The sequence below is a fragment of the Solanum tuberosum genome, unplaced genomic scaffold (genome assembly GCF_000226075.1).
Source record: "Solanum tuberosum cultivar DM 1-3 516 R44 unplaced genomic scaffold, SolTub_3.0 scf00040, whole genome shotgun sequence".
NCBI lineage: Eukaryota > Viridiplantae > Streptophyta > Magnoliopsida > Solanales > Solanaceae > Solanum > Solanum tuberosum.
Genome location: NW_006238964.1, coordinates 162,364 through 180,955, shown reverse-complemented (window position 1 = coordinate 180,955; position 18,592 = coordinate 162,364). Strand labels below are relative to the sequence as shown.

At 34.9% G+C, this 18,592-nt stretch overlaps 2 protein-coding genes across 5 annotated transcripts in view; both read left to right on the top strand.

Moving 5' to 3' along the window:
• The first annotated feature begins 2,340 nt into the window (after positions 1-2,340).
• Positions 2,341-13,995, top strand: LOC102602904 (mediator of RNA polymerase II transcription subunit 8). Of its 4 annotated transcripts, none has more exons than XM_015306713.1 (11): positions 2,341-2,591; positions 4,000-4,124; positions 4,702-4,826; positions 4,901-5,081; positions 5,498-5,605; positions 5,688-5,758; positions 6,925-7,224; positions 11,687-11,884; positions 12,752-12,805; positions 13,362-13,416; positions 13,579-13,974. In XM_015306713.1, the coding sequence occupies exons 1-11, from the start codon at positions 2,353-2,355 to the stop codon at positions 13,755-13,757; spliced, it is 1,635 nt and encodes a 544-aa protein (XP_015162199.1). In that variant the 5' UTR covers positions 2,341-2,352; the 3' UTR covers positions 13,758-13,974. The 4 variants fall into 4 exon arrangements, with proteins under 4 accessions (XP_015162199.1, XP_006342855.2, XP_006342856.2 ...); XM_006342793.2 differs by having other exon boundaries at positions 2,342-2,591; positions 11,675-11,884; positions 13,579-13,995; XM_006342794.2 differs by having other exon boundaries at positions 2,343-2,591; positions 5,691-5,758; positions 11,675-11,884; positions 13,579-13,995.
• A 1,123-nt stretch (positions 13,996-15,118) lies between these two features.
• LOC102602568 (uncharacterized) overlaps positions 15,119-18,592 on the top strand; it is a 4,316-nt gene continuing 842 nt past the window's right edge. The window contains exons 1-3 of the mRNA XM_006342792.2: positions 15,119-15,462; positions 15,600-15,754; positions 18,257-18,393. Coding sequence (XP_006342854.1) covers positions 15,212-15,462; positions 15,600-15,754; positions 18,257-18,393 — 543 coding nt within the window. The 5' untranslated portion in view covers positions 15,119-15,211. The remainder of the gene's footprint in view (positions 15,463-15,599; positions 15,755-18,256; positions 18,394-18,592) is intronic.

Genomic DNA, 18,592 nt, shown 5'->3' with positions numbered 1-18,592 from the left:
TCTGAAAAATACCCTAACTTTGGTCGGATTTGTTGTTGCGATACTAAACTTTTATGAGGACCTATTACCTCCCTAAACTATTTAATACCGTATTTTAAACATATATATTTGCCCACGTGGACATAAAAAATAATGCATAATTACAAATAGTAATGTGTCCATGTGGACACATATATACCTTTAAAATATACTATTAAATAGTTCAGGGGGTAAAAATACACTATTAAATAGTTCAGGGGTAATAGGTCCTCCATAAAGTTTGGTATTGTAACAACAATATTGGCCAAAGTTGAGATATTTTTCAGACCCTTATCCCATTCTTCTATTAGCTTTGTATTGTATAGAAGTTTATTCTTGTATAATATTAAGAAATGAATTAATAAGGTAAATTGACAAAAAATAATCAAGGAAAGAAAAAAAGTTATTGATAAAAGCGACGTATTATCTCACTCTATTTTATCGATTTAGAAGCTACTATTTAATAGGTGTTTGATCATAAGAATTAAATATTGTTTACTTTATTTGTCATTTTTAAGCTAAAGTTGAATATGAGAGTTTTGAGCTAAAATCAATCCTAAAGTATCAAACTTTAGATACATCATTATATTATAATTGTGTAAAAAAAACATTTGTTAACTATCCCAAAAATGCCAAGCACATGTCTTCTCTCCAAATATCCATATTCGGTTTGGTTGATTGAATATAAATCGAAAAAATGGTTAAATTATGCAAAAAATAATCTGACGAAGTAGTAGAAAAATCCAACAAAACAAACTAAACCAACAAAAAACAGTAATGCTGTTAAAAAATTGTAGAAAAAAATTGACAATTCAGTAAGGGAAAAGGGTCTGATATACCCCTCAACTTTGTTATTTTAAAGCTGATATACCCCTCGTTATGAAAAGTGACTCATATATACCCCTACTTATATACAAATGGCTCACATATGCCCTTATCTCTAACGGAAATGAAAAAATAATAATTTTAGTTTAATTTTTTATTATTTAAAAAAAAAAAAAAGCTATAATCCCATATGGGTATATTTAATCCTCCTCAAACATATTTTTTTGACTTTTTTTTTGTTTTAATGACTAATTTAGATTTATTATTTTGATGGTCAAATTTATTTATGTTTCACTAATATTCTTGTAAAACTTATTATAGATGACCATTTTTTTTTTTCTTCAAATACAACAATTAAAAAAAAATATAGACAAAAAAAATTGTTTAAATTATAATATTGCCACAAAAAAATAATTTTACATTTTTTTCTTTACACTAAGGAATGAAAGAAAAAAATAAAATAAGAATAAGAAACTCAAATAATGAAAATTAAAGAAGTCAAAAAATAATTTATGTATGAAAAAATTTGAAATATACCTTGAACTTTGCTAGAAGAATCCTATATACCCCTAAATGATTTTAGAAAAAAATTAAAAGTCAAAAAAATAAATTTAAAATAAATTTTTTCACTTCCGTTAAATGAAGGGTATATGTGAGCTCATTTTGTAACGGTAGGGGTATATGTGAGCCGTTTATATAACGATAAGGATATATATGAGCCACTTTCATAACGAGGGGCATATCAGCTTCAAATGACAAAGTTGAGGGGTATATCAGACCCTTTTCCCATTCAGTAAAAAACAACGATACCAAATTAGTCATAAACAACAACACAATAGAAAAACTGGTACACTAGTATTAAAAAACAAAGAAAATCACAAAAATAAAATAAAATTAAAACTGGTAAATCAGTGGTAAATAGCAAATAAATCAGTAATTCTTTTAAGCAAAACAAAAGAAAAACAGCGAAAAGAGACATATACAATAAGGGTGTGTTTGGTACGAAGGAAAACATTTTCCAATTTTCTCATGTTTGGTTGGGTAAAATGTTTTGCAAATCAACTCGTTTTTCTCAAATTTAAGGAAAATGACTTCCCTTAAAAAATTAAGGAAAACATTTTTCAAAACTTTCCTCCAACTTTATATTAATTTTTTTTTTGTTGAAAAAATAAATTCAAAGCTTATTTTTTAAAATATTTTTCAACTTCAATTTTTTTATTTTTTTATCCGACCCCCCTGCCAGCCCCCTACCACCCCCTCCCATAATTTTTTTTAAAGTTATAGTATTCTTTGTATATTATTATAAATGATATTAAATAAAAAGTAAAGCTAAAATCAATAAATATTATTCAACTAAGTAATTTTCCTTTTTTATTTTATACTCTGGCGTTTAGACAAAAATCAAAGTTTATAGATAGTGGAGTTTAGGGGTAATTATTAGAATTAGTAAAAAATTAGGTTTGTATTGAGATGAGATTAATAATAATAAAAAGAAGAAAGGAGTAATGAATGCCTAATGAAAATTGCAGTTCAGTAGGGTTGGCGACCATGGAAGGAGTAGTGGCAGCTCAAGATCAGCAACAGCAACAGCAACAGCCGCCCAGGGTGGTGGAGGGACTGAACCCCGCTGTTCAACAACAACTGAACCTCGAATCCGTTAAAACTCGAGCCGTTAGTTTATTCAAGGCTATTTCTCGCATCCTCGAAGACTTCGACGCCATCGCTCGCACCAATGCTGTCCCCAAATGGTTCTCTTTCTCTTTAATTCATTTCTTCTATTTTAAATGTGTAGCAGCAAATACAAATACAAATACATTGGAGTAGTTAATTTAACTAATACTAGTATCCACGATAAGATTTTGCGAGACAAGCTGTATTAGCCCCCAAAATGAAGGTGAGTGAGACTAGACGATATTGTTCTATCCCGCAGACTAAGAGTTTAGAGTCAATTTTGTTAATAACCCTCAATTTTGTTTTACCAAACACCTCCTCTCTGGTTGGGATACACTATGATTTTATTGGGTAATTTTGGCTAATACAACTATCAAATGCAGGAAGTTGACTAGTTTGTCATTTAGGGATTGTTTATTGACTGATAGATTGTTATTGACGACACCAAAATGCATTTTGTGGGTTCTCCAGCCAAATGAGTTTCCGTTACTGTGTCTTCACAGGCTGGGATAGCCCTGCTAAACTTTTAATGTAGCCATCTTTATTCTTTGTCAATTTAGGCTGTGGGATTTGTTTCTCATTAGGTAGGTCAGGATGTTGTGTATTTGGAGATGTAATTACTGAATTAAGTATTTGTAACAAGTTTGGGAATGCATGCTACAAAATACTAGTTCAACTTTGATGCCTCAATAGTGCAGTTAATATCCTTGCATGAGCCTAGACTCACCAGGCAAGATTACCTTTTGTTTCGATGAACATTGCTCCATAGGACATCACATTCTCAACCACAAATCATCTTCAGACAATTCCCTGGACACATCTTGGTTAGTAGGAGGTTATGCAGTCTCTTCACCAACTTTCTTATACAGTTTGGGATTGGATCTGCATATCCTTGTCCCGAAGTTTAGAGTAGCAATAAAGATCTGTGTGAAAAAGAGAAGCGCCTTATTGATGCATGTGGATTATCACAGTTGAACTCAATATTCTCATTATCTCCCTTAACAAATGAGTGTAAACCTTCACTCTCTAGCATTTATATATTATTCAACCCCCCTTATAATAAAAAATCCAACCTAAGATATACTTGCACATTGGTTTTGTAGAAGGGAATGATATATAAGAAGATCGACTTACACATTTGATATTGATTTCTTTTTGGTATTTTATTATACTGCTGATTTTTTTCTTTTTCATATTATTTTTGTAAAATGAAATCCGAATCTTCAGCATCATAAATAATACCCTTTTCATAAGAAATCTGATCTGCCTCACTCTTTTTTTTTTCTTTCTATAGACACCATTTAACTTATTTGGATCTCATTGGGAATTGAGATGAAGTGTTTTACAGTTGATACTTGATGATTATTCTTAAGAGTACTGAAAAAAAAGATGGTATATCTTTATGAGGAATATATACTCAGGCATGGTTTTCCAACTCATTCCTCATATATGTTAACATTTAGTTTTAATAATTCTTTTTGCCAGGCAAGATATTTTGGGGCAATTTTCTATGGTGAATCTTGAGCTTTATAACATTGTTGAGGATATTAAGAAGGTTTCCAAGGCTTTTGTTGTTCACCCCAAGAATGTAAATGCTGAGAATGCTGCAAGTATGGACTTCTTCACTCACGCTTGGTAAATTTGTGAAGTTGGACTTTTATTATCCTTTCTTAATTATACATGCGAACCACTGACATATAAGCAAGTATATAGGTAGTGTATAGGAAAGTGAATCACCGAGAAGGTTGGTGTCTTTTTTTTTTGAGGAACACCGAGAAGGTTGGTGTCTTAATTCTTCTCTCCTCTCGGATGCTACCTAAGGGTATATACATATTTAGTTTGACTGTTAAGTTGCTCTTTATCTAACAGTTTTGCTTCTTGCTGACTTGCTGAGGTTAGCTTGATATACATGTATGCATAACTAATAGCACGACAGTCAGTTACTATTGCTAGCAATTCTATTTTCATGTGGTGAAATTGTTTTAGCATAATCAATCAATCAATCAACCACGCCCAATCCCAAATTAGTTATGGTATTGTTTGAGCATCAAATCTTTGCCAAATTTCTGATAAGGTTAATGAAAGAAATAAGCATGTATTTTTTGGGCTGTGGGGTATATTTGTGTTGACAGAAAATCCGAAAGATGCTTTCTGTTAGTTGTTACTTACAAATACTTTTCGATGCAGTTCTACCTGTTATGCTGTCATCAAAGCTGCTGCCAGAGATGGAAGTCGAAGATAATGCCAAAAGGGAGCAATTATTACACAGCATGCAAAACCTATCGGTAGCATCCCAAATTGAGAAGTTGAAGGTGGAAAGCTCTGCAGATGCTATTTCTTCTGTTTCTGTATCCGTGTGGCATTCTAATATTCCTATAACATACAGGTTAGAATTGATATGATTGGAGCAGCATGTGAAAGTGCTGAGAAAGTCATAGCTGATACCCGCAAAGCCTACTTTGGAACCAGACAAGGGCCAACACTGCTTCCAACTATTGACAAGGCACAAGCAGCAAAAATTCAGGAACAAGAAAATTTACTTCGCACTGCAGTAAATCATGGCGAAGGTGATAGTTTTTATGTTCTGAGTTTTTTCCCAGAAACATCTTTTCTCCTTCTCAGAGTTCGTTAAATTTTTTGCATGCACAAGACATTGAGGCTAAAGACACTTGGACCCCAATGGTCCCTATGTTGATGTTTAATTTAAACTAAAAGAAAGAGAGAAGGATTCTTGCAAACTATCAGATCCATTGAATGCCTTGTTAATCAGAAAATTGCACATATTTTCTGATGACGAAGAAGGTGCAATTGCAAGTCAGATGCTTCAATGTGCTTCTGCTATGCATCGCGATATATATGTACAATAAACCTGGGATGTGTCTAGTGTGTGTAGCATCTCTTTGGTGGTGTTTGGCGGTACACTCGTTTATGATTTATTTTAACATGTATGCTCACAGATTTCATGAAAATGGTACTTATGCAGGGTTACGTGTACCTGGAGACCAAAGGCATATTACTTCTGCACTTCCTGGTCATTTGGTAGATGTGCTTACAGTGGCTGATGGCCCCCAGTCTTTCACTGATTCATCCGGTAGTCTATCATCTATTGTTGTCCTACTGTTTCCACTTTATTTCATGAACATCTGACTAGAGAAATTGATGCTGTGTTCAAGTAGGGACTTATCTGAAGAATACTCCTCCCTTTCCATCGAGCAATGTTAATAGTCAGGGAGCTTTGTTACAGGTTAGATTTCTTATAATTTGCCTTGTAAATATGCCTTTTGCTTAAGGGATGGAGATCAATTTGAAACACATGATTTTACTTCCACCCTCCGGCCTCCTGTAATTTTGTTATTCAAAGGAGTTATGAACAAAGTGACAAGTAGTTATCTTCTTAAGGAGTGAATATCAATTTGAAACACAAGAATTTTACTTCCACCACTCATAATTTTGTTACTAAAAGGAGTTATGAATAAAGGGACACGTAGTTATCACACAATTATGCTATGCTATCTTTATCATTTAAAAAATTATGCTATGGTATATTTCTGTTTCGAAAAAAGGAGCCTTGACAAAGATAAGAGGTATGCCGTGTGACCAGGGGGTCACAGGTTTAGCCATGTGTAGGTTTCTCGCAAAAATGCGAAGTAAGGTCTGCGCCTTCTCTAGTCCCAGGTCATAGCGGGAGCCTAGTGAATTGGGCTACCTTTTTGTTGTCGTCTGTATGGTTCTACTATCTCTTTTTCCTGTTCTCGGGGAGGGAATTTATTTTTTTGCATGCCTTTTCATTCCCAGTTCACTCTAGGTTTACAGACCTCTTTTTAGGTCGGCCAACCTGATTATTTTCACAAGTATGTTCCATAGCACCAAATGGATACCAAAAACTGCACATCTTAGAATGAGTTTAGATCAATTAGTTACTGAAGGAGTTTACTAGGTCCACTATAGTATTTAATAATCATATACATGTTCTATGTTACACCAAATACACTACCCTGATTGTAATTAATATCAACTACTGCATGTTCATTGTATACTTACATCCTTGGTTACACATCAACTTCTCGTGCAAGTGTAACACCTTTTTTTTTTGTTGGGGTGAAAGAGGTGTAAGAATTATTTCCCTCATTTATTGGAGGATGGGAGATTAAGTAGAGTTTGCTATTAAATACTAATGTAAGAGTTCGGAAAGGAGATGCAAATCTCCTTCTATTCATGGCGCTAATCAGCATTATGGAAACAATAAATGATTAATCTGCCGGAAGTATACTGATCATATCCTTTTTCCTTTCTTTCTCCTTAACTAAACACTACATTAAATCAATGTTCCCCAAGTTATTTTAATGTATTGAGTCCATATTGTCTTTGAAGTTCTTCAGTTCTAATATGTATGTATTGCTCTTGGAGTAGACTTCTGGAGCACTTCGGGCTGCAGCTTCTCCTTCTGGGACCACTTCCTTTGATACTACAACAGCATCACCCTTGCAACATGTCAACTCACCTAGGTCTAGTGCTAACATGATGAATACACCATCTCCTCAGCAACAGACCCATCAGCAACAGCAGCAACAACAGCAACAACAGCAGCAGCAGCAGTTGCAGCAGCATCAGCTCCAACAGAGGCAGAAAATGATGCAGTTACCTCAGCATCAGCAGCAAATTCTTGCCCAACAGCAGCTTAGGCAAGCCTCAATGCCTGGACTGGGGCAGGTACAGTTTGTACAAAAATCTTGATTGGTTTAAGTTATCTCTTTGTGAATTTGCACGAGGTATAGTGTGCTTAGTATGGGCTACCTTACCATTCCCCTTTGCACATAAAGAACAGACATATATCTTCTTTTGTTTCCTCCAATTGTCAGCTATGAGAATTGAATCCCTAGCAGTTCTCCTCACAAAAAGGCCGCTTTTTTTGGCCTTTAATATCCAACTAGTTCCATTAGGGAATCCACTGACTCCTTTATGACAACCCATAAATAGATTTAGCGGTGAGAGGGCCTGATGAATCACCATCCAACTGCGAACACCTCTCATCTTGCAAAATTACAAAAGTTGAAGGCAAAAATTGTTTACCTCATTCAACTCTGAGTCATTATGATTCATTTGAAAGGTCCAGAAAAGAGTTCTCTCAGGCCTTGGCCACATCCCGTGTTGACTTTAACAAATTGGGAGAAGTCCTCCTAGTTGTGTGGTATCCCCATCCTAGGTGCTCTTTGATAAGGACTGGTGACTTGTCATCCCCATTTCCTTTCCATGTGTACTCCTCTGACCATGCTCCAGTGCAATCTTTATCAATCCTTGACCTCCAATTAGGGATGTTCATGGTTCGGTTTGGGTCAGTATTGGTTAAAACCAAAACCAAATACATATCTATCGGTTTGGTTGTTGTTGATTTGGTTTGGTTCGGTTTTAAAGATACCTAATGATATTTCTCTCTTCAATTTTCCCCCCTTACAATTAAGAAGGATTTTCCCATCCTTTTTCATATTATAATTAGTTATTACCCTTTTTATTGTGCTGGCTATAATTTTCTTGGATTATGGACAAAACTTTAATCAACTGGATAAAATTTATACAAGATACAAAAAAAAATAAAAAATTCTAGGTAAATCTCATAATTGTTTCTTTGAATAAATGAGTCAAGATTCGTGGATTTCTTTTAAGAAATGGGCTTGGGGTTTAAAGTTCATTAGCCTATTAGAGATAAATAATTTTATTTTTGTAATGAAAAAGTATACAAAGTATTTAAAATTATTTATAAAAAATAATATATTGTATACATACATAAAAATAGTGTATATATTTTGTCGGTTTGGTTCGGTTTTTTCTTCTGATTCGTTTCTAGTAAAACTACATCAAATAATATCGGTTTTTTATAAGTTAACACGAAACGAAACCAAATCCAATCAGTTTGGTTCTATTTTCGGTTTGCATCGGTTATTAACCAAACCGTGAACACCCCTACCTCCAATCCATTTGCCCAATAAGGTTCTATTGAAAACTTTTAAATTTCCTCACCGAGGGCCATCTTCCTGTAAATGAGATATCTGTTTGTCCCAACAAATATTAAATTTTTCACCTTCCTTGGGGCATCTCCAACCCAATCCTCTATTTTACTCTCCAAATATAGAGTTCTCTATTTTTTCAAATAACCAACTCCAACCCAATTCTCTATTTCACTCTCTAAAAAGAATCTTTTTCTCCCTCCTCAATATTATATTATTATTTCTATTTCATTCTTATTACCCTTCGGGGTGGCCCAGTGGTTTGGGCTTGGGACTTCCATGTTGGAGGTCTCAAGTTCGAAACCCCTTGCCAGCGAAAGCAAGGGGTTTGCCTTCTGGGTCGAGCTTATCGCACCAGGCTTGCCTAGTGCGGGTTACCTCTCGTATGTGGTTTGCGAGCTATTGCATAGGAGCGGGGGTTTTACCCTATGTGCACCCAAAGGGTAGCGGCTGCAAAAAAATAAAATAAATTCTATTTCATTCTTATTTTCTTATTTCATAATATAAATCATTTATTTATTTTTTCCCCAAATAATTACTTTATATAATTTTTAATGTGATATGAAATTATATTTTATTCTAAATTTTTAAATAACATAAAATTGCAAGAAAATATAATATAATACATAAATTAGGGGACAAATTCAAAATAAAAGTGACATACAATTACATAAACACTCAATTTTCAAAATTATTACATTGCTCCCATAAATGCTCTATTAATGCATTACGGAGTTCAAAATGAACATTTTTGTCCTTAATTTTTTATGTCTAGCTAAAAATTGTTCAAACCGGAGATTTTCATCTACCACTATTTCTATAGTTGGAGCCTCTACGGCATCTTGAATTGGTGCATTGAGATCACGTTCATCCTCAATTATCATGTTGTGCCATATAATATGTAGTCATTATATCATGTAGCACTTCCTTTCTCCAAAAACGTGACGGTCCTGCAATAATTGCAAAACGTGTTTGCAAAAAGTTCGAGGACAAGGCTCTACTTTGCAATCATCGGAGTCCGAGACGATACTAAAATTTTAATGAAAAATTTAGAAACTATTAGTGATCCAAATGTTCGTGATTACCTGCAACGAGAACAACAACGAATACTTGAAAAAAGAAATCAATCACAACCGCAGTCACAACCACAATCGCAACAATTCTCAGAATCATATCCTAATTTTTTTCCGAATAGTGCTAAATCAGGAAACGACCTACCGAATTTCTAAATTATTGTTGTGATCAATTAATTATTATGTCATGTATTGTATTTTATCTTGTATTTAAATTATTATGTTATGTATTATATTGTATTGTTATCTTGTATTTAGATTATTATATTATGTATTGTATTGTATTGTTATCTTGTATTTAAATTATCATATCATGTATTATATTTTTAAATTAAATTTTTTTCATCTTGCCATTTTAATTTTGCATATTCTTTATAATAGAAAATTAATAATAAAATAAAATTTTATTATTCACGAAAATTAGAAAAAAATTAAAATAGTATATATTAAATAATATTTTTAAAATATTATATTACATTTAAAAAAGAATTATGAATGTTAGATATTTAATTAATGGAGTTTTATGTAAAATAATATGTTAATTAGAAAGTAATAGAAATAATAATAAAATAATGAAAAAGTGAAATAGAGAGTGTGAATAGTAGTTCTCCAAATTTGGAGAACTACTATTCAACTCTCTAAATTTGAAGAATCGAGGGTGATTTGGAGGTGGGTTGGAGTGCCTATTCTCTATTTTACTCTCCAAATATAGAGAATGGAGAGTAAAATAGAGGTGGATTGGAGATGGTCTTACCATGGAATGCCCCCCCCTCTGCAGCTGCTCAATATATGCAATTCTAATGAGAACATAGAATAAGTAGGTACCTTGGAAAGTAGATAAGTTGGAAAGTTACTTATTAAGTTTGGAAAGAAAAAGAACTAATCTGCCACCTTTTGACAGGTATGTCTCCACTGATATTTTTTTTGATCTTTGTGATGTCTTCCATTCAAAATACTTTATTGCTAACTATGGGTAATCAGTGATTTTTTTTTTTTGAAATATTCGTTGTTTTGACAATAACGGAGTATTTGCATCTCAAAATCCAAATAATATTGTTTACCGAAAGTGGTTCTTTTGATCATTCATCTAAAGAGGATTCTGGGTTTCTTTTATCTGAAGCGAATGCTTAGCCTATTTTGTGTTCTTTTTACAGTCATAGACTAACATAAAATAACAAAGAAATTAGATTCATAAATTGGATACCTTGTATGAATTCCACATGTTGGCACTGTTTTGATATTCTTAATGGTAAACCCTAGTATGTGAGGACAGGTTACTAATTTTAGAGCCAAGCACCTGATCAACCTACAGGATTCCCAACTTCTCCAATAGGAAGGAGTTTTATCTCATTTCTCCATCTACCAGGGAGAATTAAGTCCATTTTACCAATTAAAAAAGAAAATTGGGACCATTTCCCCATTCATTGAAGAGCAAAAAGTGCACTGCTTGCACTGATCTCTTTAAACTTGTTATGGTTCATCTGTCCTTATTTAGCATTTAGACAATTCATGAGGAGGAAGAAGCTCAGATTAGTTAGTAACACATGTACACTGGCTGTTTGTATATACACCATGCATAAATATCTAATTCAAATTCTTTTCAAAGGGCACTGTTAGTTTATTTTCTTACCTAGATGATTGTTTACTCCAGGATTACACATATTTTCCAAAGAGTAAGAACTTATTAATCTTTTAAACAAAATGAGGACAATTATTGATTTTCTGCTACTATTTTGGGTTTCATTTTTGGTGTTGCAAAAGCTTTGTAGATGACACAGAATCTTTACTTGACATAATTGATACCTTGTAAGATAAAAGAGTTGATTTTCTGAATTGTAAATATGGCTGCAGCACAGCCTTTATGCTGATATTAATACAACGTTACAGTTATCAAAATAAATAAATATTGATTTTCAGCACTTTCAATATGCTTACCTTACCATGAATGACTTCTTCAAACATGAACATAATTATTATTTTATTTGGTGTATAATATATTAGTTTCTGTTGTTCATTTATTGGAGAGTAAGTAATAACTAATGAACCTGCTTTTATCAAACGGTGACCAATAAACCTGTTTATTAGCTGCATGGTCAGCCTCAGATGCAGTTCTCTCAGCCACTGGGAGCACAGCAGTTTCAAGGTAGGCAGCTACCATCTGGTGCCCTTCATCACGGTATGGGTCAAAGTCAGCTCAACCAAGGAAATCAGCTGAATCGACATTTAAACCAGTTTTCTAGTCCTATGAATACTGCACTATTCAATTCTGCCCAAAGCACACCTAGCTCTCAGATGGTGAGTCAAATATTTCAGTTTTTATGTTATTTCCTTCTTCATTTCAGCCTATCCACAATGACTTACTCATTTTGCCCGAGAATTTTAAGTTCAAAATCTCTGGTTCTGCTGTTTTCTGCCTCTATAAATTAATTTGGTATATTCTGGTTTTCTTACCGTGGCAAGTCACATCTGAAGAATGCAAGTTGTTTATCACATGCATTGAACTGATATTTCACATACTGAAGATTTCTGGGATCTTTGAAGCTGATGGTTCTAACTAAATGTTTATTGCATTGTATGTACTGAACCAGTTAGAACCAAAAGTTCTAGAAATTTTTCATCTCTATTTGGTTCCAACTCATAGTTTGTCAATTAGTTTATTTTCCCCTGAAGGTACTCAATGTTGTATAGCACAAGATATGAAGTCATAGATCACTTGGCGTGCTGTGTATGTAGTCCTCCCTTATGACATAGATATAACTACCTTGGTTTACATGTTAATGCAATGCTCATCTGGTCACAAAAATGGCCGTTTCTGTGTCAACAACAACATAACCTAGTGTAAACCCATAAGTGGGGTCTGGAGAGGGTGGTGTGTAAGCAGTCTTACCCTTACCTTGGGAAGGTAGAGAGACTGTTTCCGATAGACCCTAAGCTAAAATAAAGCATATCTGGTCTTTTCTGTGTCAAGCTTCATTATATCTTTTGATTATTAGCTGTTTATTGTTTTATTATATGCTATATTTACAAATTTCCTTATTACTTGTTCTGCCATTGAAATATGCGCATCATAATTTCTAAATTTATCGAGCATTCTTTTCTTGAACTTAAAATTCCAAATGTCCAGTCTGCTTTGAATTATGTTAAACTTATTCTATATGGCAGATCTCAAATATGTCAGCAATGATGCCATCACAAACTCTTCTGCCACGAATGCAGGTGTGTCAAATTGTATTTCCTATTGTTGTTGTCATGCATGCTGGAGTTATTATTTGGTCAATAATTATAATTCACGACAAGGTGAACTCGCCTTCTCTGGAGTGGAGAGAGTGATCCGATGTCTTTATTTAGCTTCAAAGGGAGGGAGTTCATTTTGTTCTGTTTGACGGTTGATTGAAATTTTCTATTTTATTGGCATTTTACACATCAAATATTTTCTGTTTTGAGATTTGTCTTGACTGTGAATTTGGTTTAAATTGATGGGAGGCTATAGCTATATGTGTGAACATGCGGACACAACTTACATGTGGTCCTTGAACATGTGGACATACACGCTTAAACATAATTAGTAACCAAGGAATTTGGTTCAACTTACATTTCTTGAAGTTTACTAATTATGTTTAAGCGTGTATGTCCACATGTTCAAGGACATTTTTACGTCCAATATGAAATTCTGTTTTTTTCGAAAGTCATTTGCATGGGAATAACCTAATTTTGCATGTTTCATTTATACTATGTTGTCAATTGTTTTATGGCCTCATATGACTGCTTTCAGTTTGGAATATCTGGTGGAACTCGGAATCTTGCTGCTGCAAACCTGAGTGATCAAAGTAAAAGCACCTCCCTCTACTTGTCTTTTATATAGTTCTGTCCATAAGGATTTTTCTTCATTTCTTAGCCCGAAGAGAGAATGTCGTAAACCAAATAAAAGTGGGTCTTGTTTCTAGTTGCAAAACATTTGTTCCTAAACAGAGATGGTGCTTTCTCTGCAGTGTTCAATATGGGAGGAAACAATCCTGGTATGATGTCAATCCAACAACAGCAGCAGCATGGCACATTTGGAAACATGTCACAAAATACACAGAATCTGCAGCAGGGTATGATGCCTCTTCAGAACGCACCTCAGACCCACCCTTCCTTTCAGCAACAAAGACCACAAGGCCAACAGTGAAGTGTCTAAGATTAGAAGGAAGAGGATATGTATACCAAACCTCAACATTTCCTAACTTTGTTTGATCTTGAAAAAAGTATGCAAAGGCCAGATTCTTGCAGGAAATTTTTGTTGGAACATTACATTTGTTAAAAGAAGATTGTAAAATTACGTGCCTTGTACATTATTCAGTACTAAATGTAAATCAGAAGATGATGCCGTCAGCATTTGTTTGCTATTCCACATCGTTTTTTTTACAGATTCTTTTATATGCTCTAGTTGGTGTCTCAATTTGAGACTATAAGAAGGGATCCAAATGAAAGAGTAACATAGGGTGTTTCTTAAAATGCATATACTGAGGATCATGGGTCCGTCCTATAAAGCCATTTGACTCGTGCTGTTTCTGTCATGTAGTGAGTCTTTTTCTGGTTGAAAAAGAAGTGCAGCATCTGTGAAGGAACCATCTCAACCTGCGTGTGGGACAGAGCAGGCAAAAACAATAATTTTAGGTTTTAAAGGAAAGTACATGGTAAATGTGGGTGGGGAAAAAGAAGTAAGAGGAGGTTGCTTACAAGTGTAAAAGGCAGGAGGAGCATCTATGATAATGATGATGAGGTTGGAGTTGGAGTTGGTGATGTAGTGAAAATGGGGTGACGAGGATGTCTGGATGAGGAGGGGAAGAGGGTGGTGAGAATGGTGGGGAAGGAGATGAAGAGAAATAGTAATGGTGATGTGCAGGCCCGACACTCACCGGAAGTGGGGATCGGGGAGTTGGGGGTGACGACGACGACGACGGACTTGCATAACCAGTGACCATTCTGAGTTATCTAGCTTCCTTCCCCCATCCCCATGAGTGAGATAGATGATGTTAACATTTAAAGAGATGGAGCTCTGAATTTTGTAGGTAAACCAAACGGTCATCTATCTATCTGTACGTTTCAACAACCAATCTATGTATAACAATTCTTCTGCGTATACAGGGCTAAACGTCCATTCTATTGGACAATATCGTAACTGCATTTTGTGGCCGGTAGGTACTCTGTTTCAGCGTCCTAAAATGAAACGAGGAGGCAATCTAATTGAGAGATATGACTATGAATTGTAGATTAGCTTTGATATTCAAGAATAGGCTATATATATGACTGAGTAGTATAGTTGACCCAGTGTATATTATTTTTTTGGGCCGGGACTCTATAAATAAAAGGAATTGAGCTAATCCAACAAACAAAACCTACAATACTATATAAAATATGGCGTTTTCTATTTAAGATGAAAGAAAATATAGCTCTCCAAATGTAAAGTCGATTGATTCCGGTAAATAGTTACTCCGTATTTTTATACTATTATTATTAAGTAGAAACATCGGTAGAGTGAAAGAAGTTAAAAAGCGAAAATGAAAGGGGGGGGAAAGGGGCATATATCGAGGGTATGTTGTTGCTTGTTCCTTGTTTGATTAGCTATCAATCAAACAGGTCATGTCAAATAACCATCTCCCTCTCTCTTCTGCTTTTGCCAAGCTTCCAGATCATCTCCTTATTGAAATTTTCATTCGCCTCCCTATCTCTGACTGGGGAACTCTCTCTTGTGTTAACAAGCAATGGGCTCATCTCTTTCGCCAAGACTTGCTCTGGAATGCTGCTCTTCTCACCACTTTTCCTCTCGCTGCTCCTCCCCACCTTAACAGAAACACATGGCCAGGCCCTATTCCTCAAGGCTTGACCAAAAGGTACCTCTTTTTTGCCTTTATATGTATATCCAAAACACAATATAGAAGATCAATTTAAGCTTCAAACCTACACCTGTGCACTGAACTCTCAAGTAAATTTGATAAATCAATCTTTGAATTACGAATGACATTTTCAGGAGATATACTGCATTGTATGTCAGCAAACACATCTTTTCACTTGGTGAAAATTTGGATGACGAGATTGTTGGTCACGTTTATTTATTTCTCAAAGAGCAGCTTGAAATTTCAAAAATGCCCCCTTTGTCTGGAGTACTTCATGGAACCATCATAGGTGCCTGCCTTTCTGCTATTCCTCTTTTCTCTTGTTGTTTCTTATATAATATCAAATCCCAATAGATACTTCAGATGTGATCAGTATGACAAACTTGGCCTGCCTTTCTTATTTCCTCAAGTTTTAGCAATTCCATGTACAAATTAATGTTCACGGTTGTTTTATTTCTCATTCATAATACGTAATTGCCAAAAATGTTATATTTGGTAAGATGAACTAGGTAGAAAATCTTTTTCTGGCAACGGAAACATGAAGAACCATTGTGCTAAAGAATAAAAGCAAAAAGAGTTGGCCTTGAAGATACACCAATGTCTTTAGTTCAAACAGGCAGGACTATGTACTAACCCTACTAGGCATAATTTTCCAGGTTTTCACTTTTCATGACTCAATAAAAGGTTAATATATCAATCAAAATTTTGAAGTACAAAACACATTGTTTCTGAAACATGGTGGGTTACACCACTAATTCTAAAGGGTGGGCAAAGGTAATTGGAGAATGAAGATACAAAAGATTCCTATTTCTTTTGGCGAGAGGCTGTGCGTTTACCACCATGAGGACTATGGTGTTTGTTACTTACAGAATGTTGCAAGATCCAACTAGCTGCATTTACTCTGCTATTTGATTCTGTATATAATAGTGAGTGGAGCCCATAGCTGATAATTGCAGGAAATCTTGTTATAGTCTAATCAAGACTCAAGTAGATCCTTCTCTTAGGGAGTGGAGCACTCCTCTTTGTTTTGTTCCTTTCTAATAAAAGCTTGGTATGTGTTCTGAGCGAGCCTTCATGTGAGGTGAACGGTACCTATGAAGTGGAATCCATGCTAAGAGTAACTAGACTTCTCAGAAGAAGATGCCATTTGTTTGATGAGAAATAAAAAGGAATATCGAAAATTCGAGTGGCTGAAGCTGAAGCAGCTACTTTCTATGTTCCTTACTGTAGTCTTGGTCCATAGTTTAAGACTCTGTTCCTTACACACAGCTGATGTGACTCTGTATTGATGCCTTTCCCTTTGTAGTTTGTATAGTATATGGTTAAGTGACTTCGTAACCTCAACCGACTTTTTGCTTATTGTTGCATAGGCATAGCAACTTCAGATGGTTGGTTTCTTTAAAGTGTGTCTTGGTAAGTTTCTTTGGATTTCCTTGAGTTTTGACATGGAAACCTGCCCAACCATTAATGACTCTGCTGGTAGAGGCTTAAAGCCGCTTTTTTGTTAAGCTCGAAACTTTCTAATGCGAGATTTTATATTTTCCTTGATATCATTTGACTTCATTTTCTCTTTTTAAGAGTGGGGAGTTGGGAAAGAGATACAACATTGGATGTCCTCTCTAAGATGGGTATGTAGAACTAAAAACCATGAAAAAATTTACATAAGCTCCTGACAAACACCAAACAAATGTATAATATGCTACCTTTGGAATTTGGAGGATCCACTACAACCATTCAGTCTGTTCCACAAACCCTTCCAGAAATGAATACTGAAGGATAGAAGGCAGAGAAGGGATAATTGGAAGAACAATATGATTGTGCTAGATTCTTGTGGGAAAAAAATATATGATTGTGCTAGATTGTTGTGGAACTAGTGAGACTGGAAGAAACTATGTACACAGAGCCCAGGAGGAGCTACTTACTTGAAACATTATGGTTTTAACTGATTGATGCTGCTATACATAGAATACCGGCTTATCGGGTGCCTTGTAGATCACTATGACTAGCCCGATAATGAAGTTGTACCACCGTCTTTGGCTTGTGAAGGAAAAGTGGGGAATTAAATAATGTACCTTTGAGAAAGAAAAGAGAAACAATGAGAGACTAGAGATCATGCCATAATAGAGGCCATTTCTCAATAACTTCAGATGACAATGCGGCAAAAAGAGGTCACTCTACCATATTCTTGTTTTATCGTCTCTGGAGAGGTTAACTAGTAAATAGACCTCCTCTTCCTCTGTATACCTTTACCTTTTTAAAAAAATCTTCTGTAGAACTGTCCTAACCTCTATATGGCTGCTAAAACTCTAAAACTGTATGCTTATTACCCATTCCCTCTCCCTTCCTTAACCCCAGGTTTAAAACTACATTGTGATAATTGATGAAACTACTGGCTAGTGTTTTGCTTTTAAAAAATGTGGTTCTGCTCTGCAACATACATGAGACTTATCAGTGAGATCTGGTATCAGTTCACAACCTTAGGGCTTAAAAAGCTAATGATGTGGCTTTGTTATCACAATCCTTGAGGAATATTTGGAATGTTGACATTTATTTAAATATGTACTTGTATAGACCCAGAAGAGCATGTTTGATTTTTTAAGGTTTGATCACTCTTTTTCTGTGTAGATGCCACCTAAAATTTTAGGTGTCAATATGGTCCCATAGCCCCATACTGAGCATGGATCTATTTAGTGTTTAACAATCTCTGCACTAATAGCACCTTGATAGTAACCTATTATTTAACTTTTCCTCTTCAACCCTATAATCTCGTTCTATCTTCTTTCTTCTCCAGATCAGTTTATTGCCTGTGATAAGTCGAGGGACATGGCTCATGAGCTTGCTTCAATAATCTGGCTGGCTGTGGTTGACAATTTGGAGGAGAATGAACAAACATTTAATTTGCTAAAGCGTCTTGCATCAGAAGGGGATGTAAGCAAAATTGGAGAGCCTTCTATTCCTTGTTGTGCCTATTACTGTGTCTTTCCTGTATTGATGGCCTTGTTATGATGGGCATCATTTAATTACTACATGCCATAGTTATTAAATCAAACTGTTGTGATAGTTTCTTTGTGTTTGTTAAATCTGCTAGTTTATATTTGTTATGTGGTAGGGGGGGGGGGGGGGGGGG

What these genes read in the sequence shown, in the direction of transcription:
- LOC102602904 (XM_006342793.2), top strand. Translation starts at nt 2,353, where the DNA reads ATGCCTAATGAAAATTGCAGTTCAGTAGGGTTGGCGACCATGGAAGGA. An exon ending in CAATGCCTGGACTGGGGCAG is followed by an intron (nt 7,225 to 11,674) that starts GTACAGTTTGTA and finishes CCTGTTTATTAG; the next exon opens with CTGCATGGTCAGCCTCAGAT. An exon ending in CTCTTCTGCCACGAATGCAG is followed by an intron (nt 12,806 to 13,361) that starts GTGTGTCAAATT and finishes GACTGCTTTCAG; the next exon opens with TTTGGAATATCTGGTGGAAC.